A 25,457-nucleotide genomic window follows, 5' to 3' on the forward strand; every position below is an offset into this window, starting at 1 on the left:
GAAGGAAATCTTGAAAAGATACTTTTTGCATCTAATAACAGAGTCCATCCTTCCTCAAAGGCTGCACATTAGAATCACTGAGGAAGACTTAAAATAAATTCAGGTTCCCTGGGCTTTCCCCAACTTGTCTACCTTCTTTTTCTAGACCTCTTACAGCTACCTCTTCTGGCACGTGATGTGATTGTTATATTCTTCTGGTTCTAAAGTCTTTTATCCTATCTTGTGATATTTTTGTATATCCGAGTCAGTATCTCCAAAAATTAACTTCTACATTTTGCTGAGATTACCTCCATTCTGTCAAGAGCTGGTAAGACTTGGCTTTATCAAGTATTGGCACTGCTGCAAAACGCGAATGTTCTTGGCATAATTCCTCACAGCTGCCTCCCTAAGTAGTTTCTCTCATATTTCATGATTTGGTTGAAAACCCAATATGGTTAGGAAAAAGATGTGCATAAGTGAGGCATAATTATATTGATTCATGTTCAGCTGATAAAGATTTATTTGTCCTCAAGGCATAATAATGGCTGAGATTTGCCCATGATCAATAACTCTTGAACCAATAAATCTTGATATCGGCAACAAAAGCCAATATCTACTTAAACTTTTTTCAAAGTGTTGTTATAATATGCTGATGGCATGAAACATGTGGGCACATAAAACACAGTCTCTTGAGCTTTATGTTGACACTATATTTGTATCCTCTAAGAGTTAATATTCTAGATTCCAGTGACATAGGAGCAACCTGCTGATCAAGAGGAAAGTTAATAATGAGGACTGATAGTTAATAACAGTTTTTAGAAGAGCAAATAAGATTAGTGTATGTGGAAGCACTTTGTTGAAACACAAACCATTGCAGAAATGCGAAGTATAACAGTTTGCCAATGGATTTTAAGCTTTGTCCAACATGTTTGTAAAAAAAAAAAAAAAACACAATTTTTTTTTTTTTTTGTAAAAGAGCAGGAATAGAAGCAAGATATGAGAAGAAATGAAGCAAAAGGAACAGTGACAACACTGTATTGGGTACCTAGCATGTGCCAGGAGCTGAGGGGATTATATGATGTGTATTGTTATATTTCATTCCCATAGTTCTAATAGGTTCAAGCCAAAACTCAAGCACAACTCAAATTCCTACAGAACTGAGGTTTAGGCTAAGGAACTAGTTCTACGATTTTAAGTAGCAGAGCTGGAATTTAAGTCCATGTCTATCTAAGTCCAAAGATCATGGTCTTTCCAGGTTGCTGTAAACAGAAAGCTTCAACGGTTACCTTTTCAAAGTCATTTGGGATTTGTTAGTGGCATGGCAAGTCTTTTCCTTAGATTGGCTAACAGGCCTTGCTCTTCTTTCCTTTTCACTCCAGCATTATTTTCTCTGCTACACTCACGTGCCTCAGACCACTCTGTGCCATGATACTACATATTGGTGGCTGACAATGATAAAAGGACAGATCCTGTAGGTCGTTCCTTGGGAAAGTGAAAAGATTTGGGGGGACAGAAGGATGCTGGAATGTCTTTGGCCTTCAGGAACACTAAGTGTCTTTCCCCTACCATCTGCTCAGCTGCCATCACAAAATACCATATCCTGGGGGGCCTAAACACTAGAAATTTATTTTCTCACAGTTCTGTGGCTGGGAAGCCTAAGATCAAGGTGTCAGCTGACTTGGTTCCTGGTGAGAGCTCTCCTCCTAGCTTATGTATGCCCACTGTGTCCTCATATGGTAGAGATAGAGAGGGAGAGAGAGAGATTGATCTCTGCTGTCTCTTTCTCTTTTTGTAAGGACACCAGGTCAGTCAGATCAGGGCTCTATGCTTATGACCTTATTTAACCTTAATTACCATCTTAAAGACTTTGTCTCCAAAACAATCACATGGGTGTGTGTGTTGGGGGCTAGGACTTCAACATATGAATTTTGGGGAACACATTCAATCCATAGCAACCAGGGCAACACATTGGACCTGTACCTAGAGATGTGCTCATGGATTCATGTTCATTCTATTACCTATGGCTGTCTATATGACCTTGGGCAAATTTCTTATAAACCTTCCTGAGTCTCAGTATCATCAGCTGACTGATAACATGGAAATCATTACATTTGCCCAGTGAACACCATTGGGTTGTTAGGAGGATGGAACCTGACAACAGGTAGGTAGTCCTGTGTTTTTGTGCATAAGGTTTCCTGAGAAAATGTAAGTGGGACTAACATCCCAAAGACAGACCCGAGTGTCGGAAGGAACTTCTATTTTCTGAATTATAAAAAGTATTCTAAAATCTCTAAACATCACCTGGTAGACAGAAATTTTGGCAATATATTTCAAGCTTTCTATGCATGTTCTTTTAGTCATTTACTTATTATTGTCTTTTAAATTTCCCAGGTAATATACAAATATATATTGCAAAAATACTGAGGATACTGAAATAAGAAGCAAAAGTCTCTCTTTACCTTTTTTTTTTTTTCAGAAATCCCACTCTAAGCCCCAAAGATAACCACTATTATCAACCTGGTATATTCCACGCTAAGTACTGACAAGAATGCAGGTGTATTACTATACGTGTTTATATCAACATGTACAAGCACAGACTTTTGTGGAAAATATCCTGCTTCCATATTTGCTCTTTCCCTTCTCATTGAATGTGTACTTGTCTTCTTTAAGATTTGCTATTATTTTTCTTTTTTGAGCTAAAGATTTGCTATTTTCAGCATGTATTGAGATTTCTGCCCTTATCTGGATTATAGGTTTAAGAGACTATGCTTTTTGCAGTATCAAACCAATAATTTTCTCCAATTTCCCACTAATTTTTAGAAAACAATGAAGCAAAACATGCAATTATTTCGATATCTTGGTGCAAACAAACACTGCTGTTCAGACAAAGAGGAAAGCACGGCGGAAGCAGAACTCCCAGCCACCAGGCAGTTCAAAATATTTGTTGGTGGCATCTAACTTCAGCAGCATAAAGGTAGTTTAATGATATATGTGTATATTGCATAAAAGCACAAGTTATTTTAAATTCAACCTTATAATGTTTGAGTTTACATGTGAAAGTAATTTGCGGAACCATACAGGTATGTTTGTGCAAAGGAAGAGAGATCAGTTTCATTTGTTAAAAGGTACTTCTTCTAAAAGTACTTATGACTGTTCCCATATTCATCTGTGTGTGTGAGGTTTTGTCATCTGCCTGAAAGTCTTGTCTCTCTTGCATGTAATAAACAGGTCTTATTTTACAATTCATTACAATTTCACTTAGTCTCCATGATTCACATTATTCTTTCTCAAGCATCTGGTGCATTTACTCTTAGAAAAGATAATAGGCTTCAGATGATTTTTTTTTTTAAGTCACCAACAAAACACTAAAGATATTCCAACCCTGCTAACAATTTAACTCTGTCCTACTTACCCAGAGCAGTACCATCCAGTGCAAGGCAATGCCTTGATGGATCATTCATGGAAAACTAAACTAATTACCCCATCATTCTAATATTCCTATTTAAATGCATGAAAAACTGATTAGCTGAAGGCAACCCTATATATAGCAGAAATGGCATCTTCTTAATATTTATGCTAATGCAAAAGACATTTTACACAAAGGTTAGAGGTGACAAATGGGTAAGAAATGATCCTAACATACACATTTGTTTATTTACAATAATGCATGACATGACTATTACTCCTTGAGAGAGATTTAATTGGCACAGAGGACAAGGTGTGGAGAAATAGATCAGTGTGAAAGTACATACGTATACGTAGGCACAAATATATGCATATATATTTATAAGATACGCTCCCACAGAACCACCAACAGCTAACAGAAGTGGAACACCCACACCTCCAAGCTAGTTTTACAAGTAGATTTCAGTTCACATTCACCCTGAGGTTGTCACATTTTTTAGTCCAGAGAGAATTTTGATGGAAATTAGAAAAGGTTTAATAATTTAGCTGACTCTGAGCATTATATGCCTCTGATATAGAGAAACTAAAACATGTTAAAACGATGCCATTTCAAATTGCAGTTACTATCTTGAGCAAGGATTGAAGAAGTGGGCTTAAAAATTCAATTTGATTTTTACACTGTCATTTCCACATGACTAATCCACAGACTGAGTTCTGTTTTCTGTCAGCTCTCTAAGCACGCTCCAAGGAGAGACTCCCCAGAAATGGTGCATAACAATGAGCACATCACGGAAGCAGTGCATGAAGAACAAATAAAACATGAAATTACACATGAACTTGAGAGTCACATAAGCAGGCTAAGAATGGGTTACTGTCAATAACGGATTTCAAATAAGCCTCTGATTTAATGACAACAGAAAGCTAGAGTCTGATTGAGGGCAATCAAATTCTTCTCTTTTTTTTTTTTTCCACTTCTAATTCACGATTTATATGAAAAGAAAACCTGTGCCATCACAACATCGGCAATAAAAAGCTACACAAAAATCTGAAAATAGAAGGGCTGTTCTGCTGAGCCATTCTAATACAACACACATCCACGTCTAGAGTATGGTCAAGTGAACAAGTAACCAAGAGCAACTTCTTACTCAGCATATTGGTGGACATTTGCTGGTAAGAGTGTGTTTGCTTTTCCCTTAAGTATTCTGATTGTGATTGTCCTTGCCTGCACAACTGTGACTGGGGAGGAATAGGGCTTTCAGATTTAAAAACCGAACACGCAACCAAGTGACTCATGCAGGGGGAAACGAGGCCACGTGGAAAGTGACCGCGGGTTTGGTCTCTAAGACAGGTGCATCCTTTTAGAGTTTACGGGGGGAGAATCTGCCCCCAACCCCCGATTATCTCTTCCTTATCACACCCCTGAATTCCAGCCCCCACAACACACTACCTGAAACTTTTTTTTTGCATCTGAGTATATTCCTTTAGCATTTCACTATTCATTGTCTAGTAGAGTTTTCTATGTTTTCAAGTGGAATTGTTTCTGGGATGCTTTCAGGCTTTTCCCCAAAGTACTCTAATTTCTTCCCAGGGAGGTCCTGGTATGACAAAGTCTAATCGAATTAATGTTATATCAAAGATGGGAAGGAAGTGAAGTTACTGACTAGAGTCAAAAGATTCTAATTTCTAGATAAGAGACTAATTACTAATTGCAGATAGGAAGTTCAGAATAAAACTTTTTTCCCACTTTCACACAGATTTGGATATTTTAATCATGCACCCTCTATACCATATTGTAGGGACTGTGGATTTTCACATTTTGGGAAACCTTGCAGTCAGATAATGAGTTGCAAATGGGGGAGAAAACACTATATGATCGAATAAAGTGAGTGAGTGAGTGAGTGAGTGTGTGTGTGTGTGTGTGTGTGTGTGTGTGTGTGTGTGTGTGTATGTGTGGTTTATGTGACTTGGAACCAGAGGCAAGCTGCAAAACTTTGATCTATGCTGATCTACTTCCAACTTTCCTGGAAAGACCTCGGTCTGTCCAGTCCATTGTTTAACTGGGAGCCGAAGTCAAAGGAAAGAAATGCACCCATCTTCTGTGTATCCCAGTTCCCACAAGGGGAGGGAGTAAAATGGTCTTATGCCCTCTGACCCCTTGGTGATACCCTGAAGCCAGATCCTGGGATGGCATGTTGTCCTTTGCCCCTACCCCTTTGCTCCCAGCCCTCTGCATCTACCTGTAACACTAACCCTTCCTCACAGAGAGGACTCCCACTTCAAGGTAAAGAACATACATTTGCAAGCAAAACACTAGAACCCTGTTTCCTTGGTAACCTGGGCAGGAAAGGAATATTTGAGATGATGGGCAATATTCATTCTGACCAGAATACATACATTCTCCTCATTCCTAAGGCTTATCTGCAACACAAGGCGGGGTCCCAAGTTGCTCCAAGTAGCTATACCTTTAAAGTTAAATGGAAAGTGTAGTCTGCCACTAAGTTTAGCTCTCCGGCTGAAATCCTTGGGAGACTATTATTTCCTTCTGGCTATATCAGACCCCCCTTTTCCCATACCTATCAAACGGCTTTGAAGTTTCACTTCATTTGAAATATTGTACAGTAAATGCACACAGTGTGCTAACGGGCTACATGGATTAATGGAGCAAATAGTTGCTTAAATTTAATTTAAAAGTAGTTCAGATAAAGACCTAGAGAATTAGTACTGGGGTTAAGGAAGGATCCTATTGAGGGATGCCTGGCTGGAGGGGAAAATCCAGGGAGGAGGGGCTGCTTCTCCCTGCCTCTCCACCTCCTATGAGGACAGATTTTGTTTAGTGCTTTTGTGCAGTCAAAGGGGATCCTGGCTGAAGGATCACTATGTATGAGCTGCTCTCAGGTGAATCAGGTATAGCCCTAACAGATGTACACGGAGCAGTGGCTACCCTCTGCTCTCGATTCTACGTTGTGAGGTAGATATTGGCAGCTTAGAACAACTAATCTACTTTTATTCCAAATGAAGGGAAACATTTTGTCGAAGCTGTACCACGAGTCGAGGAGAGAGCTTCAAATTCTTTGTCACACACAGATGTATCTATCAACCATTCTTTACTTAGCCCTGTCAGTGGATTTCAGTGACCCAGCTGCAACTCATTACCCTTTTTACAACACTCTGCAGCAAATTCTTATTCATAATCAGACATCTTATCCAATTCTAGTCGCAAAAATCACTTAAGCAGTCTTAATGAATACAGCATCCTTGGGATTTATGTTTAGTAAAAATTGAAAGTAAAATATTCCTAAAAAGAGACAGTTAACCTAACATTCCCATCTAGAATGCAAGTCTATAAAATCATCGCTAAGACAATGGGGCCCCGCTTGTTTTTTTTTTTTTTCTCCACTCTTTTTTGTTGTGTGTAGGCTCCCACTGCGATTCTACTGAACTCAGGTTTCCCCTAGGATGTCATAATAGAAATGATGTCTATGGTATCTTGAGCAATCTTCCACCATACTTTCCAGCAGAACAAGAATGAATCTAAAATTTAAATCTCATTTAGATTTAGAACTATGAGGGAAGAGAACAGAGTACTGAGTTATTTTCTTAAGAAACAAGGAGACCCTGCAGTGTAAGAGAGCTTCCATCATTGCTTTGCTTCCGTTCCCAGGCTGATGCACGCACAGGAACTTGCAGAATAACCAGGGAGGCATGTCTGTGAGCAGACAAAGGCCACGAAAGGGAAGAACTCACTCTCCCCACACGTTCCCTTCTTCTAGATGAACTGGAGGCAGTGTATATATTGAAACACAGTGCAAAGTGCAAAGTGAGACATGGCAGTGGGGATCCACTAGAAGGGAACAGAAGATGCTTCCAGATGCTTGTGTTGAGATTCTCAAATAGCTATTATTGCTACATGGTCCTCACAGCACTGCAATGTCCTGTTTTGGGTTTTTCTACTAACCAAACCAATCAACAACCAACCAACCAACCCACCAACCAGCATAATTCAGGAAAACAACTTTTTCTTGGGCTGTACTCAAGCAGAGAATTATTGCATAGTCCTTACTAAAGGGCATGTGGTGTGCCAGAAGAGCATGGCCTCTGCTTGCTTCCCTTCTGGAAATTCTGTATCTAGAGCCATGCCTGGCACATGGTAGGTACTCAATAAATCTATGTTTAGTGGAGGAATGAGTAAAGGAATAACAAATTTAGTTAAATACATTCAACTTGAGTTTGATAAAAAAGACATGTATTTTAACTGGCAATCCTCACATGGAGAAATAATAGCCACAACCACAGGATAAATTGTAATTTCTATTTGATTTGACTAAGGAACACTACACCTCTGGAATAAAAAGAAAACAAATTGAGACCCTGTTCATTTTGATTTTCTGTTATTTCTGTGGCTTACTAATAAGCCAGTCAATAATATGAATAAATCCCTGCAGTCATTAGTGAGTCTCTTTGGTGAATTTACCAATTTCTTCTTAAGGAAGGCAATTACAGAATTTAAAACCCATTCAGTCTTCCACAGAATTTCCCCTTACTATACTGAAAATCTAAATGGTCCATGCAAGTAGAGGTGACTGCATTCTGAGTGTTCATTAGTAGAATTTTTTAAGTTAAAATTTTATTTTTAGATAATAGTAGATTCAGATGCAGTTGTGAGAAATAATACAGAGAAACCCTGACTATCCTTTACCCAATTTTTCCTTAATGATGACAATTTGTAAAACCACATGTAGTACAATATCCCAACCTAGACACTGACACTGATATAGGCAAGATACAGAACATGTCTGTACCACAAGGATCCTCAGGTTGCCACACCCACCTTTTGTAGCCACACCCACCTCCCTCCCACTTCCAGCCCATCTTAACATGCTCTCTCCTTTTCTGTAGTTTTGTCATTTCAATAATGGTACATATAGAGTCATGCAGTATATAATCTTTTAGGATTGACTTTTTTCATTCAGCACGAGTCTCTGGAGATTCACCCAGATTCTTGTTTTTACCAATAGCTTGCTCCTTGTTATTTTTAGGAAATACATCATGATATGGATGTACTACAGTTTGTTTAACCATTCACCTGGTGATGGTCATCTTGGTTGCTTCCAGCTTTTGGTTATTATGAATGAAGGTGTTTTAATCACTCATGTACAGGTTTTTGTGGGAATACAAGTTTTTATTTCTCTGGAATAAATGCCCAGGAGGAATCGTAGTTGTATGTTTAGCTTTTTAAAGTCACTTGCAAAAATGTTTCTAGAGTGACTGTAATATTATACATTCTCTCCAGCAGTTTATGAATGATCCAGTTTCTCTGCATCCTTGCCAGCATTTGGGGTTTCCACTATTTTTTGTTTGTTTGTTTGTTTTAGCCATTCTGTTACATGTGTATAGATAGCTCAGTGTGGTTTTAATTTCCTTAATGATGCGGAACATCATTTCATGTGCATATCTGACATCTGGGTATCCTCTTTGAGGGGAATGTCTCATTTCTTGAGGAAATGTCTTTGTCCATTTTCTAGTTAAGTCCTTTGTTTTTAATGTTGATTTTTTTTTTTCAGAATTCTTTATAGGGGCGCCTGGGTGACTCAGTCGGTTGAACGTCTATTGATTTCCACTCAGGTCATGGTCTAGGGGTCATGAGATCAAGCCCTGAGTGGGCTCTGCGCTCAGTGCAGTCTGCTTAAGTTCTCTCTCCTCTCCCTCTGCCACTCTCTGTCCCCACCCCGTGCTCTCTTTCTCTCCTCTCTCTCTCTCAAAAAAAGAATTTTTTATATATTCAAGGTAGTAATCCTTTGTTGGATATATGGTTTGTAAATATTTTCTCTCACTCCGTAGCTTATTTTTTCATCTCATTAATAGGGTTTCTCACAGAACATAAGTTGTTAATATTGATGATGTCCAATTTACCCAATTTTTCCCTTCTAAATATTCGTTCTGCTATCAGAGTTTTCTATGCGAGAGTTTTATCTTTCTGTTCTCTGGGGCTGGCAGAGACACAATATCAGGTTTCTTGAACCTGTTTTAAGGTAAAGTTTGCTGAACTCTGTCCATTTTTCCACCCAAGGAAATGAGGGAGCGATATAAACATTTCTATCTGGCAACATGCATTTTTTTAAGATTCAGTATCTTCCTTCCCCTTAGCTTTATTGAGATATAATTGACATATACTATAGTGTTAAGTTTAAGGTATACAACAGGATGATTTGAAACACGTTTATATGGTGAGTGATTACCAAAATTAAGAGGTTTAACACTTCTAACACCTCACATAATTACCATTGCTTTTTCTATGGTGAGACTATTTAAGATCTACTCATGTAGCAAATTTCAAGTATATAATACAGTATTATTAACTACAGTTACCATACTGTACATTATATACCCAAAACGTAGTCATCTTAAAACTGTAAGTTTGTACACTTTGATCAACATCTCTTTGTTTTCCCAGAGGCCAGACAACTACCATTATACTCTATATTTCTATGAGTTTGGCCTTTTTAGATTTCATATTTAAGTGATATCATACAGTATTTGTCTTTATCTGACTTCTTTCACTTAGCCCTCTGACCATGTTATTGTGAAAAAGCAGAATTTCTTTCTTATAGCTGAATAATATTCCACTGTGTGTGTTTATCATTGGACACTTAGGTTGTTTTCATGTCTTGACTATTGTGAATAATGCTACAATGAACATGGGGGTGCAGATAAGTCTTTGAGATACTGATTTCATTTCCTTTGGGTATATACCAAAAAGTGGAATTGCTGGATCATATGTTAGTTCTATTTTTAATTTTTTGAAGGATGTCCATACTGTTGACCCTAGTGGCTGCATCAATGTACATTCCCACCAAAAGAGTATAAATGTTCTCTTTTCAACACTTGTTATCTCTTGTCTTTTTGATATTACCATCCTAATAGGTGGGAGATGATATCTCATTGTGGTTTTGACTTGCATTTCCCTGATGATTAGCTGCACACCTTTTCATGTACCTGTTGGCCATTTGTATGTCTTCTTTGGCAGAATGTCGATTCAGGTCCTCTGCCCATCTTTTTAATCAAATTATTTGTTTTTGCCATTGAATTATATAAATTCCTTATAAATTTATGATACTAACTTTTTATCAGTATATGGTTTATAAATATTTCCTCCCATTCTGTACATTGCCTTTTAATTTTGTTTATTGTTCCTTTTGTTGTGCAGAAGTGTTTTAGTTTGATGTGGTCTCACTTATTTGCTTTTGTTGCTTGTGCTTTTGGTGACAGAACCAGAAAATTGTTGCCAAGTCCAATGTCAAGGAGCTTTTACCTCATGTATTCTCCTAGGAGTTTTATGGCTTAAAGTCCTATATTTAAATTTATTTTAAGTTAATTTGTGTGTGTGGTGTGATAGGGGTCCAGTTTCATTCTTTTGCATGTGATTATTTAGTTCTTCTCCTAGGACAATTTATTAACCAGACTGTCCTTTCCCCATTGAATATTCTTGGGTCCCTTGTCAAATATCAGTTGACTGCCTATGTGTGGGTTTATTTCTGGGCTCTCAATTCTGTTCCATAGATCTATGTGTCTGATTTTCTGCCAGTATCATATTGTTTTGATTACTATAGCATTATAATAAGGATTGAAATCAGTAAGTATGATGCCTCCAGCTTGGTTCTTCTTTCTCAGGGTTGCTTTGGCTATTCAGGGTCTTTTGTGGTTCCATATGCATTTTAGGACTGTTTGTTCTATATCTTTATAAAGTGCCATTGGGATTTTGATAGGGATTGCTTTGTGCTACATATCACTTTGAGTAGTATGAACATTTTAATAATAGTAATTCTCCTAATACATGAAAATGGGATACATTTCCATATATTTGTATCTTCTTTAATTTTTGTCATCAATACCCTATAATTTTCAGTGTACAGATCTTTCACCTCCTTGGTTAAATTTATTCCTAAGTATTTCATTGTTTTGATGCTTTGTAAATGGGATTATTTTATTTCTCTTTCAGATAGTTTGTTGTTAGTGTATGAAAATGCAACTGATTTTTATGTTGATTTTGTATCCTCCAACATTGCTGAACTTACTAGTTCTAACAGACTTTTGGTGGAATCTTTAGGATTTTCTATATATAAGATCATCATCTGAAAATTTCTTCCTTCTCAATTTGGAAGCACTTTATTTCTTTTTCTTACCTAATTGCTTTGCTTAGGACTTTCAGCACTATGCTGAATAGGAATAGTTAGAGTGGGCACCCTCATCTTATTCCTGACCTCCTAGGGAAAGCTTTCAACCTTTCACCATTAAGTATGATGTTAACTGTGGGCTTGTCATATGTGGCCTTTGTTATGTTAAGGTAATTCCCTTCTACACCCAGTTTGTTTAGAATTTTTGTAATCAAGAGGATGCTGAATTTTGTCAAATGCTTTTTTGCTGTCTATTGAAATGATCATATAATTTTTATCTTTCATTCTATTACTGTAGTGTATTGCATTTATTGATCTGTCTATGTTGAATTATCCTTGCATTCCAGAGAAAAATCCCATTTGATCATAATGTATGATCCTTCTAATGTGCTATTGGAATTGGTTTGCTAGTATTTTACTGAGAATTTTTGCATTTATATTCATCAGGGATATTGGCCTCTGGTATTATTTTCTTGTGGTATCTTCTTTTGGTTTTGATATAAAGGTAATGTTGGCCTCATAAAATGAGTTTGGGGGTGTTCCATTTTCTTGAATTTTTTTGCAGAGTTTGAGAAGTATTGGTGTTAATTCTTCTTTAAATGTTTGGTAGAATTTACCAGTAAAAAGCACTGAGCTTCTCTCTGTCCCTCAAGGAACTAGAAAAAGAACAAACTAAGCCCAATAATAGACAAATCTTAAGCTAGACCTATCAAGAAAAAAGAGAACTCAAATAAATAAAATCAGAAATGAAAGACGAGACATTACAACTGATACCATAGAAATACAAAAGATCGTAAGAGATGACTATGAACAATCATCACCAACAAATTGGACAACCTATAAACCCTCAGGTGGGCAGGTCTAGTTCCTGGATCTAGGGGGCTGGGTCTGAAGCCTAGTTCACTGGGGTAGGTCTGGCACTTGCATATGTGGTGGTAGGCCTGGGACATGGGTCCATGGGGGCTGACCCAGTGCTGGGGCAGGCTGGGAGCCTCAGTTTACAAGAGTCAGCCTGGAGCCTGGGGCTTTGGGAGGACTGCCTGAAGATTGAATCCGTGGGAGCCAGCTTGGAGGCTGAGACCACCCAAGGGCAGCTCAGCATTAGGCAGACAAGAAACCTTAGTCTACAGGATCCTTCCTAGACCCTGGAACTGTAGGAGCTGAGGCAGGCTGGAACTGGTCTAGAGGCTAGGTCCACGGATATTGGCCTGGCACTAGTGAGGGCAGGGGCTTGGGCTCATGGAAGTTGGTCTGGCACTGGAGGGGCCCTGGTATAGGGTCTTTAATGAAATCAGACGGTCACTTCACTCTCTTTCCCCCATGGAAGGGTGTTTCTCTCCACGCTGAGCTGCCTGGGCTTGGAGAGGTGATGGGGTAATGTATCTTTTCTTATTTCTGTGCTCCATTCAGGTACTATAATTCCTACCTCTTGTGAAGGCATTTTTGTGCATGGATATTGTTCAAATTGATATTTCTTGGAGGAGACATGTACTAGAAGTTCCTATACTGTCATCTTGCTTATATCACTTTCCCCATTTTCCTTCTAAAGATTATACTTTTGGTGTCAAATCTAAGAATTTTTTGCCTAGATTTAGTTGCCAAAGATTTACTCCCATTTTTTTCCTTAAAAATTTAGTTATATTTTGTATTTAAGTTTGTAGTCCATTTTGAGTTAACTTTTTTATAAGGTGAGTCTTCAATCTAGGGTCACTTTTGTTGCCTATGGATGTCTGCTTGCCCAGTACCATTTCTTGACAGGGCTATTATTCCTGCGTTGAATCGCTTTTTCATCTTGTCAAAGTCAGTGTGAGTCCTATTTCTGGATTCTCAGTTCCAATCCATTGTTCTGTGTGTCTGTGAACAGACAACCTTGCCTTATTTCTGATCTTAGGAGAAAAATATTCAATTTTTCACTATTAAGCAAAATTTTAGCAAAAAGTTTTTTTGTAGGTACTTTTAATTGAGTTGGGGAAATTGTAGAAATTTTCTTCTATTCTTACTTTCCTGAGAGATTTTTTTTTTTTTTTTTTTTGTAATCAAGAATAGGTGTTGAATTTTTTGAAATGCTTTTTCTGCATTAATTGTCGTTTTACTTTCTAGGTAATTTTTCTTCTTTAATCTGCTAATGTGGATTATATTGAACTAGTCTTATATCTCTGGAATAAATCCTAATTGACCATGGAGTATAATTATTATTTTTTATTTTTTATTTTTTTAAAGATTTTATTTATTTATTTGAGAGAGAGAGAATGAGAGATAGAGAGCACGAGAGGGAAGAGGGTCAGAGGGAGAAGCAGACTCCCTGCTGAGCAGGGAGCCCGATGTGGGACTCGATCCCGGGACTCCAGGACCATGACCTGAGCCGAAGGCAGTCGCTTAACCAACTAGGCACCCAGGCGCCCCGGAGTATAGTTATTTTTATATTGCTGATTTCTATTTGTTAATATTTTGCTATGGCTTTTTACAACTATATTCATGAGAAATACTGGTTTGCAATTCTCTTTTTTGAATTATCTTAGTCTGTTTTTGGAATCAAGATAATGCTAGGTTAACAAAATGAATTGAATATATGTTCCTCCTCTTATATTTTCTGGAAGAGATTGTGAGAAATTAATGTCTGGTATAATTCCCCCACTTAAACACCTGGATTTGGGCAGGCTTGCTTTCTTTTTCTTTCTTTCTTTCTTTCTTGAAGTTTTTTAAATAACAGATTTAATTTTCTTAGTAACTTTAGACATTCAGCTAGGTTCACTCTTGTTGCCTATGGATTTCATATTGGGTGAGCTGTGGTAGATTGTGTTTTTAAGAAAGTTGGCCTATTTGTCTAAATTGTCAATTTTATGGGTATAGAGTCTTTTGAAACATTTCTTTGTTGTTCTTTTGTTGCTTGCAGGGTATTATGGGTTGCATTGTCCCACAGAATTCATAGGTTGAAGTCCTAACCCTCAGTACCTCAGAATGTGATCTTATTTGGAGACAGGGTCTTTAAAGAGGTATAATAAAGTGAAGTCCTTAGGTTAACCTTAATTCAGTGTGACTGGTATCCTTATAAAAAGGAGGTTTGGACAAAGAGATATGCATAAAGGGAAGACAGCCATCTATAAGCAAGAAGAGAAGCCTGGAACAGCTCTTTCTTTCAAAGCCTTCAGAAGGAACCAAACACGCCAACACCTTGATTTTGGACTTACAGCCACCAGTACTGTGAGACAATAAATTTCTGTTGCTCAAGCCCCTCGGTCTGTGGTACTTTGTCAGAGCAGCCCTAGCAAACTAAAACACAGCGTCTCTATTGATATCCACATTTTCATTCTCAATACCAACCATTTGTGTCTTTTTTCTTTGTTAATTTTTATCAATTTTATGTTTGCAAAGAATAGCTATTTTACGGATTTTCTATACTGGTTTTCTGCTTTCAATTTCATTGGATTTTGGCTTTATTATTTCCTTTATTCTGCTTAGAGTTTATTTTTCTCTTTTCCCCCCTAAATTCTTGAGGAGGGATTCTAGAATACAGATTTAAAACTTTTTTTCCTTTGTAATGTGTGTTTTTAGTACGATAAGTTTGCCTCTCAGCACTGCTTTAGGAGCCTTCCACAAATTTTGATATACTGCGTTTTCATTTTCATTCAGTTCAATGTGTTTTTTTAAAATTTCCCTCTTTGACTCATAGATTTAGAAGTGTTTAGTTTCCAAGTGTTTGGGGATTTTCCTGTTTTCTGTATGTTCTTTACTTCTAGTTTTACTCCACCGTGGCCAGAGAAAATACTGTATAATTTTAATTCTTTGAAGTTTGTTGAGGTTTCTTTTATGGCCCATGTTATGATCTGTCTTGATGTAGGTTCTGTGGACACTTGAAAAAAATGGTTAGTCTGCTATTGTTGGGTGGAATGTCCTATAGATATCAATTAGATTCTGTTAGTTGATGGTGTTATTGAGTTCTTTTATATCCTTGCTAATTTTCTTTCTGGTTGTTCTAGCACTTGTTGAGAGAGTGGTGGTAAAGTCTCCAATTAATACCATAGATTTGTTGGTTTCTCCTTTCAGTTTTGTCAGTTATATCTCCACATATTTTGCATCTCGCAGATCTTTCAGCTGGAAGCCACTGTTACACTGGAGCCCTGTTGGTATGGTGTTAAGGTGTGGGGAAGAGGGAAGTCTTCTATAATCTTATGATTAAATCTTAAGTCTTTTAGTGGGCCTGCGTCCCTGGGCTGTGACTCTCACAAGTGTTTCTTAGCTCCCCTTCTCCTTGAGCTTAAGGTGAGATAGGAAGTAGAGGAAGCTGCTCTTATCTGATACATCGAAGAGTAGAACAGAGCAATTGTTGTCTAAAAGACTTTTGTCCCTTTCTTAGCCCTTTGGCAACAGAGAGCAGGCTTTTGTTGGGGCTGTTTTTATCTGCACCTGTTGATGTTTCTAGATTACTGACTTCTTCAACAATAAATCTTGGGCATATGAGGGGGAAAAATTCAGCAAACTCACTGCTGTGTTGTTCCTTGGGTCTCAAAATCCATAGCTAATCTGTGTTCTTCTCCACTTTTCAGAGTCTTCTTATGTTTGTCTTATATATGTGTTTGGAGTTCTTGCTGTATTTAGCAGAAGGAAAATGGAAAAGTATGTCTACTCCATCTTTCCATAAGTAGAAGTCCTCCTGTTAAATTTTTTTAAGATCCTAAATATCCATGCCCTGGCTAAAAACAGATTTGACATCTCTACTGGTACTATAATATTATTAGGAAGAATCTATTTAGAAAATTGAAAGTTTTGAAATTTTCTTTTCTAGTTGATAATATCACTATCCTCCTAATTGACTTACTTGGTAGCCTACCTCTTAAATAAGGTACACTTATATTGTATAGTAATTCTCTACATTTTAAGTTAATACATAAGTTAATTTAAACTTGACCATCCCCCCGCCAGAAGTTGATAGTACTGTACACAGTTCATATTTCATTATATTTTATAATGTGTCAATACACAAATTTGGAAAGGCCTTTGTACAATAAAGATCTAATTACAGCTGATTTTGATCCTTAAGAAATAAGGAAATATATAAACTATAGAAAAGGTCTTTCCATTACTGATCATACAGACTGTACCTAGTACAGTGCCAGGCATACGATATATACTGAAAGAATGAATGAATGAAGATGGCATTGGGAATTTTTTTTTAAGATTTTATTTATCTATTTGACAGAGAGATAGGGAGATAGCACAAGTAGGCAGAGCAGCAGGCAGAGGGAGAAGGAGAAGCAGATGCCCCGAGCGGGGAGCCTGACATGGGGCTCGATCCCAGGACCCTGGGATCATGACCCGAGCTGAAAGCAGCTGCTTAACTGACTGAGCCACCCAGGCGGCATGGCACTGGGAATTTAATAAAGGTATCTTTTCCTCTGAAATAACAAAATTTTTGGAACTAAGATGTATATAGAAAATCTAAAAGCATCTAAGGGGAATTTATAATTGTATGTAGAGATGTAGTTTATGCATCCATACATAAAGTATTTTCGATTATAAAGTCTCGTATTTATTCCTTCTGTGGTAGATACACAGAAATTTTTGAAATTTTTTTAATCAAAGAATCTTTTCTTCTTTTAACATCATCCAAAACATGAGAAAATTAACAATGACAAAGCTAGCTCTCCTCTATCTACAATAAAAGTTAGTTTGTGGTTAAACTTCCTGAGCTCACTGAGAATTATTTTATTTCAAAAGATGTTTAAGGATCTGGTCACTGTCAGAAAATTCCTTTTTTTTTTTTCCCAAGCAAAGAAATGACTTTCCTCCTTTTGCTTTCTAGGTCTCAGGATAAAGTGTTTCCAAGCGGTGCAGTTCTCAAGCTGGGCTTCATCTGAGCTCTGTGGATTAAGCCTAATTGACAGGCAGAGAATAACTAGAAAAGCAGGTGCTGGCCCAACCGACACAAATCCAGTTTTTCCCGCCCAGCTCTCAAGTGCCAGCCTAGTTCATTTACATTCTTCATGGGCAGAGCTATAGTTGCTAAAATCACTTATATCTAGATGTACAATGTAAAAGAAACCCTTCTGATGGCTGCAAATGTTCCAGGCAAAAGAAAGAATTCTGCTTCAGGATGTTCATCTGGTTGAGTTGACTACTTACAGAAGATGAAGGAGAGCTGTATAGAAAATCTTGGCTTTCTTCCCTATGGACAAAGTCAAGATTTTCCACAGTCATGCAGGAAGTGGATCGCATGGCTCTCTAGTGCCTTAGGTCTTTAATCTCATCTTTTCTTTTTTTTTTTAATTTAAATTCAATTAGCCAACACATAGTACTTCATTAGTTTCAGAGGTAGTGTTCAATAATATAGCAACACCCAGTGCTCATCTTTTCTGTTGATACCTTTTCTGGTTACACTGCTTAAGATTTTACCTACTCTTTCCCCTTCAACACAAAAATATAAATTCATTCCCAAGTTCCTTTCCCTGTCTAATTTTTCTTCATAACTCTTATCATTATTTTGTGTGCTGTATGTTTTGCTCATTTATGGTGTATCTCATCTGTCTCACTCCACTAGAATGCTGACCCTACAAAGGAAGGGTTCTGTTTTCTTTGTTTACTTCTGTATCCCCAACCGGCCTTGTGCATAGTAGGTGTTCAGTCAATATCATAGGAGAATGGTTGAATGCATTATCAAGGAAAAAAGACAACTGTCACAAATAGTTGAACCATCAAAATGATGACTGCTGATTGTACAATTCAGTTGGTTTTAATCACAAAGGAAGCTTCGACAGAGGGAGGGAGTACTAAACTGGGGATAAGGCACATCTAGGCTGTCACTCTGTTATCTGAGCAGGTCACTTGGCCTATCGGGGTATCAATTTCTCATCCTTAAACAAGGATGACTAAGATAGAAGATCTCTAAAGCACCCTCCAATTCCACCATTCAGGCATTCATTTGCTTTTTATTTCATGGTCCGTGAGAGACTCTAAGGCCAGAGTCTCAGGGAAAATAAAGATGGTTTCATTATGGTGTTTTGCACCTATCATATATCATAAAGTACGGTGACAGAAGTTAAATCACAAGAGATAGGCCAAAATAAGAAAGTATAAGGTAGTTTAAAATAGAGCCAAAAATAAAACAGAGGAGCAAAATAGAGCAAAGAAAAAAAGAGAATGAAAGTGGAGGTGGGGACTATTCCATTGCATAAAAGGAAGCACATAGAAAGGATGATATCAAGAGAGATGGATTTCTAACAGTGTATGCTGATCACAACCCCATAATGAATCGTGATTTACAACACAATTTTTGCAAATAGACTTGGTATATCGAATTGTTCTAACAGATCATGTTTTTAAATGACTTCTGAATGTTTAATAATAATAAAAAAAAACTTAACATGTGGACCTTGAGATTACTGCCTTGCCATAAAACAAGGTGATTTTTCCTTAAATGAATTATTTCCTTAAAATGAATTATTCTCTGTGAGCCACTGCAAGGCCTATGGAGCACTATTCACACCAATTCTCTTTCTTTACACACTTTTTGCTCTTCTCCAATCATAAGTCATTGTACCAATGGAATTTACACTTGCATATAAAGTGTCTGGTGCCATGGACGTATTTACTGTCACTTTTTATAAAAAGACTATATGTTTTCAGCCATGACAAGAGACCAGCTGGCTAATTTAGAGTGCCTGCTGAACATTTGAGGAAAAGTAATCATTTTATTTTTCACTGGCATATTTAGAAGGCACATGCTGAATATGAATGATTAGAAATACAAGAATTGTACAGATGTATGGGGGGTATCCAAATGTTATCATAGGAAATGCACAGCAATCCTCTTCATGACTCTCTGGTGTTTTAGACTAAAGCAATTCAGAAATGCTTATTTTTTAAGCAACAGACAAAGGTTTTAAAACTGATTATCTGGCATTTTACACTTTTAAAGGACAGTTTTACTGTTGGTAATTGTGTCTTCTTAAAAATTTTATTAATTGACATAGGTTCTAAGTATAATAGTCTAATTATTAGTAAACACGGTCCCTCTATTGATTATTCAGCAACCCAAAGTGTGAAATTTCATTATTATAACATTCACACGCTTAGCATTTAATTTCAGAATCCAATTTAAAACTTAGGAACCCTCTACCATGTCTTCAAGAACAAAATCGTAATATGATTCCAGTGCAAAATGAAAATACTACCTTTTATTTAAATTTATTTTATTTCATTCTTTTCAATTTCTATTTTTAATGGCATAAATAAAAAGAGTACTGCAATGATGTATGCATATACTATGTAAATAAACAAATATGCATAAATTGGAGAGTGCACGGTTAAAACTACACAGCAGTTAAAAAAGAAAGGCTACTGCTCTACAAAACAGTAAGTCTGAGACACCGTCATTTCTATTTGCTGCCCATCACCAGAACATATTTAACTTCCCAAATACTTTTTATGAGACAGGCATTATGCTAGGCATAGTGTGTAGAATTACTAATAGTAAAATAGATGGCCTAGGGTTTAACAAACTATACACCATAAAATGAACTCAAATGAAATAATATAGTATAGGAACTAGCATGTCACTTCTCCAGAGATCCCATTATGTGGCTGCCTGAAATATATGAGACTCCTAAAGGCAGCAAAATCAGGCTGCTGTGTTGCCAAAATAAATGCCTTCAATCCCCTTCCATTTTAAAACAGTCACCTCTTAGGTTCTGGCTCACAATGTCTCCTAATGATCTTGATAGTCTAGCTTCCCAGAATAGTAGAGACAAGTCAGAAGGGGTTAGAGGGTATAAAAAATAGGGGATCAGTAATAGGAGGAAATAGTGACAACTGAAAAGTAAAGGAAGATTTAAAAATAAACTCAACTGTTATCTCACATTATATTAAAAAATTAACTAGAAAGAGATCATATCTATACATGAAAGTTAAAACTATAAAAGCTTTAGAAGAAAATATAAGACAAAGTCTTTGCACCCTTGGTATAAGGAACTATTTTTTTAGATGTGACACAAAAGCATGAACCATAAAAGAAAGCTTTGATAAGTAAGACTTAATCAAAATTTTAAAACTTTGACTTTTGAAAGACACCGTTAAGAAAATGAACAAGCTGGGGGGATGGGTTAGCCTGGTGATGGGTATTAAGGAGGGCACGTTCTGCGTGGAGCACTGGGTGTTATGCACAAAAAAATGACTCATGGGACACTACATCAAAAACTAATGATGTAATGTATGGTGATTAACATAGCAATAAAAAAATAAAAAAAAAAAAGAAAATGTAAAAGCAAACCACGGGAGAAAAAAAACCCATACATATATCTGATAAAGGACTCATCAACAGAAGTTATTAAAAAAAAAAACTCTTACAGCTCAATAATAATAAGAAAAAAAACTCTAGCTAAAATGACAAAAGATCTGAACACACATTTTACAATAGGAGATGCAAGAATGGCCAATAAGCACATGAAAAGATGCTCAATATCATTTGTTATCGAGAGAGTACAAGTGAAAACCACCATGATATAGAATGGCTAGACTTAAAAAAAACTTATCATAGGGGGGCGTGGCGGCCCTGGCAAGATGGCGGCGCCTGAGAAGATGATGTTTCCGGAGAAACCGAGCCACAAAAAGTACAGGGCCGCCCTGAAGAAGGCGAAACGAAAGAAACGACGGCAGGAACTGGCTCGATTGAGGGACTCAGGACTCTCACAGAAGGAGGAAGAGGATGCTTTTATTGAAGAACAACACCTAGAAGAAGAGAAGCTGTTGGAGATAGAGAGGCAAAAATTACATGAGGCGTGGTTACTTCGGGAGCAGAAGGCACAAGAAGAATTCAGAAGAAAGAGGGTAAAGGAAGAGGCAGCTAGAAAACGGCAGGAAGAACAAGAGAGAAAATTAAAGGAAGAATGGGAAGAGCAGCAGAGAAAGGAGAGAGAAGAGGAGGAACAGAAACTGCAGGAGAAGAGAGAGAGAGAGGAAGCTGTGCAGAAGATGGTGGAGCAGGCTGAAAATGAGTTGGAAAATGGTGCCACATGGCAAAACCCAGAGCCACCCATGGACTTAAGGATAATGGAGAAAGATCGAGCTAATTGTCCATTCTACAGTAAAACAGGAGCGTGCAGATTTGGAGATAGGTGTTCACGTAAACACAATTTCCCAACCTCGAGCCCCACACTCCTTATTAAAAGCATGTTCACAACGTTTGGAATGGAGCAGTGCAGAAGGGATGACTATGACCCGGATGCCAGCCTAGAGTACAGTGAAGAGGAAACCTACCAGCAGTTCCTGGACTTCTATGATGACGTGCTTCCCGAGTTCAAGAACGTGGGGAAAGTGATCCAGTTCAAGGTCAGCTGCAACTTGGAACCTCATCTGAGGGGCAATGTGTATGTTCAGTATCAATCGGAAGAAGAATGTCAAGCAGCCCTTTCCCTGTTTAACGGACGATGGTATGCAGGACGGCAGCTCCAGTGCGAATTCTGCCCAGTGACCCGATGGAAAATGGCAATTTGTGGTTTGTTTGAAATACAGCAGTGCCCACGAGGAAAACACTGCAACTTCCTGCATGTGTTCCGAAATCCCAACAATGAGTTTTGGGAGGCCAACAGAGACATCTACTTGTCTCCTGATCGGACTGGCCCCTCCTTCGGTAAGGGCCCGGAGAGGAGAGACAGGACGGGCCACCACGAGGAGTACTATGGGAGGCCCAGGAGGAGACGGAGCCCGAGCCCATCGCACTCCTACAAGAGGAACGGGGAAGCAGAGAGGAAGAGGAGAAGCAGGCGCCGGGGCCAGAAGTCTCACAAACACATGGCAAAGAGTCGCGAGAGGCACAGCTCACGAAGTAGAGCAAGGAAAAGGGCCCGCAGCCAGGGCTGGGGCAGTGCGAGCCAGAGCTCCTCTAGGTCCAGGAGTCGCGGCAGGAGGAGGTCAGGCAGCAGAGACAGAACTTCTCAGAGCCCCAAATGCAAATAAACGTACTTTGTTCTTACATGATTGTAGATCTTATTTATGGGGGCTGCTTCAGACTGGGGTCGAGGGGGCTCTGAGCTCGACGGCTGAGCAAGTCTGGCAGAACCCTGTTTAAAAAGGCCTTTATTCTCTGAGAAGCAGTGTGTTTAGTATAGAAAACCTAGAAGACCTACAGTGTGCGGATGGCCTGGAAATCACCTGTAATCCTAACCCTTAGCAAGAACGTTCACACGGGAGCAGTGCTTACGCCTTTTCCTCTTCTTCTGCGTCTGCACGCGTGCTTTGTTTTTTTTTCACAGAAAGATCATATATGGCTGCAGTTGAAAATGTTTTTTTCTCCTCTGCCAAACCTGTTTCATCAAGCCTCTTCCTTTTCTCACTGCCCAGCGTGAGCTATATCTTTATTCAACCATATCCCTATTGTTGGATTTTAAATTACCTTTGATTTTGCACTATTAAAGAATCCAGTACTAAAAAAAAAAAAAAAAAAAAAAAAAAAAGACTTATCATACCCAGTATTGCTGAGGATGTGAAACATCTAGAACTCTCATCAGTGCTAGTGGGAACGCAAAATGGTACAGCTACTTTAATGAAAGTTAAACATACAATTACCAGACGATCTAACAATTCTACTCCTAGATATTTGCCCCCAAAATAAAACATAAGTCCATTCCAACTCAGTTCGAAGTTCCATGAAGCAAGGTGTACCCTAAATAGATGCCTCACACAGTACTTAAAACCTGGAAGATGGTCTTAAGCAGGCATTAACTGAATGGATGATGACTAATTAATTGTGTGCTCTAAGACTGAGCGTGAAAGTGTATGGTATATTACAGTGACTTACATTTTTGCTTTTGTTTTTAAGCTGTGAACCCCATTCATCAATAGAAACCTTATAAGAAACCCCAATAGGTAAAACAGAAAAACCAAACTCTGCCCTGCCAGCCCACCCCTCCTGACCTCCAGTTGCAACCAATGAAGAATCTCAACATGGAGTTGGCAGGACCTGACAGGAGTCATGAAAGATTGGCAGGAACCTGGGGAACTCACAAGGGAAATGGCAAGACTGATTAGAGGAGGAATTACATATGGATCAATGGAGCAAAGCCTGGGTACATGGAATGGGGTTTAGTAGTAAAGTGTTTTTCAAACATTCTCCTTGACTTCCTGCTTCATCTTTAGGTATTATTTCTACCTCCCAAAGTCTAAAAATTCCCTGTAGTATTTCTCTGAGCCTTCTGACTATATTAAGAAGAGGAAATTTATGCTGATTTCATGCTTTTGTGGCACTACTGTCCTTCATCAAAGCAAAAAATGCCATAAATTGTAAGACACTATTATTTTATGCATCACTAAATAAAATGTTGCCAATTAAGTATGGCATGGTGTTCTCTTGTCACTTAGAATTCTTATTTTGACCGGGCGCCTGGGTGGCTCAGTTGGTTAAGCGACTGCCTTCGGCTCAGGTCATGATCCTGGAGTCCCGGGATCGAGTCCCGCATCGGGCTCCCTGCTCAGCAGGGAGTCTGCTTCTCCCGCTGACCCTCTTCCCTCTCATGCTATCTCTCACTCTCTCTCTCTCAAATAAATAAATAAAATCTTTAAAAAAAAAAAAAAAAGAATTCTTATTTTGACCTACTGGAATGAGCTCTTCTAGGGTCATTTACACACAGAAGACATGTGACTGGTGATCATGATCTTGACCTCTTTAATACCTTTAGGACTGACAACTTATTTCAAGAACACCATGGTTTAATTAGCATAACATTGTAGTCTCATCTTTACCCCCTGATTGAATCACATGTTGCAGGAAGTTAGATGGCTTCTGTTTAAAGTCAGCAGGAAGTTCAATGGAAGCCCAATGCTCTAACGCTAAGTCCTACACAATGAATGAATTGGTAATGCCAGCCTCTTATTGCTTTGACATTTCTTTCATCTTGTGCAGAATGTATTTTTTAAATAGCTCCCAGCCCATATGCTCTTCTAGGATTTTGCTCCCCAATCAAAAGGTGAAGTTAACTTCCCTCCCATTGAATCTGGGCAGTCTTCTGACTTGCTTGTAGCCAACAGAATGCCTCAGAAGTGATGCCACACAACTTCTGAAGCGAGGTTGTGAAGGTGATTCAGCTTCCATCTTGCTCACTGGACTACTCTCTCTGAGTGCCTTCAGCTGCCACATAAATAGTCCAACTGCCTCAGGGCCGTCAAAACAATTCAAAGCCCAAAGCAACCCATGAGGAGAGACGACAGGGAGAAGCTCTGGGACTACATGAAGTGAGACAGATGCCTGACCCGCCTCCAGGTACTTCAGTTCCCCGCTGCCCCAGCTCTAGTTTCCTTGTGACTGCCACTGCACAACAGACCATGAGCCAGAAACACCCAAGCAAACCCTTCCTGAATTCCTGTCCCACTGAGACTCTGAGAGACAATAAAATGATCAGCATTGCTTTAAGCCATTTGGTTTCGGGGCTGATTTGTTACGTAGCAGGAGATAACTAGAATACATCTATTCCTAGGAATCTGGCAATTTCTCTTAGCTTTAGTTGAATTGCTTGATTTGTGCTCTGCATTCCTTTTCCAGGTATCCCAGTAACAAAACATAAGTAGCCACATCTACTTGTAGGTATAATTTATATAAAGCTTTTGAGTTGCTGCTTCACCAAAAAAATATGAACTTGTGGTCATATTTACTTAATTAACATAAATATTTGCTTCACTAACATATATGCCTCCAAGCACTATATCCATGCCTCTAGCTGTATGGTTGATATCTATATATCCATCTATATCAATATACCAATCAATACATATATCAATATGTATGTCAATATATATCAATATCTGTAGTATCCTCAGTGAACACAACCCAGCTGAAGTGAAGGCAATCTGAACCCCCATGGGCAGGGTTGAGATTGTGCAGACAATCACAACCAAGTCATGACAACTACCTGGTCGTTG

The 25,457-nt window shown here is 38.3% G+C and overlaps 1 protein-coding gene and 1 long non-coding RNA gene across 3 annotated transcripts in view; both read left to right on the top strand.

Moving 5' to 3' along the window:
- The window catches only part of LOC113926748, a 33,699-nt gene extending 14,639 nt beyond the window's left edge, over positions 1–19,060 (top strand). For both annotated transcript variants that reach the window (XR_003521413.2, XR_003521414.2), the window contains 2 exons: positions 2,800–2,953; positions 17,356–19,060. This is a non-coding gene — a long non-coding RNA (uncharacterized LOC113926748). The remainder of the gene's footprint in view (positions 1–2,799; positions 2,954–17,355) is intronic.
- Positions 19,061–20,856: 1,796 nt separating this feature from the next.
- Positions 20,857–22,502, top strand: LOC113926744 (U2 small nuclear ribonucleoprotein auxiliary factor 35 kDa subunit-related protein 2). Its single transcript, XM_027602086.2, has one exon. The coding sequence runs from the start codon at positions 21,108–21,110 to the stop codon at positions 22,500–22,502; it is 1,395 nt and encodes a 464-aa protein (XP_027457887.1). The 5' UTR covers positions 20,857–21,107.
- The last annotated feature ends 2,955 nt before the right edge of the window (positions 22,503–25,457 follow it).

Source organism: Zalophus californianus, chromosome 7 (assembly GCF_009762305.2).
Source record: "Zalophus californianus isolate mZalCal1 chromosome 7, mZalCal1.pri.v2, whole genome shotgun sequence".
In the NCBI taxonomy this organism is placed as follows: Eukaryota; Metazoa; Chordata; class Mammalia; order Carnivora; family Otariidae; genus Zalophus; species Zalophus californianus.

What these genes read in the sequence shown, in the direction of transcription:
- LOC113926744 (XM_027602086.2), top strand. Translation starts at nt 21,108, where the DNA reads ATGGCGGCGCCTGAGAAGATGATGTTTCCGGAGAAACCGAGCCACAAA.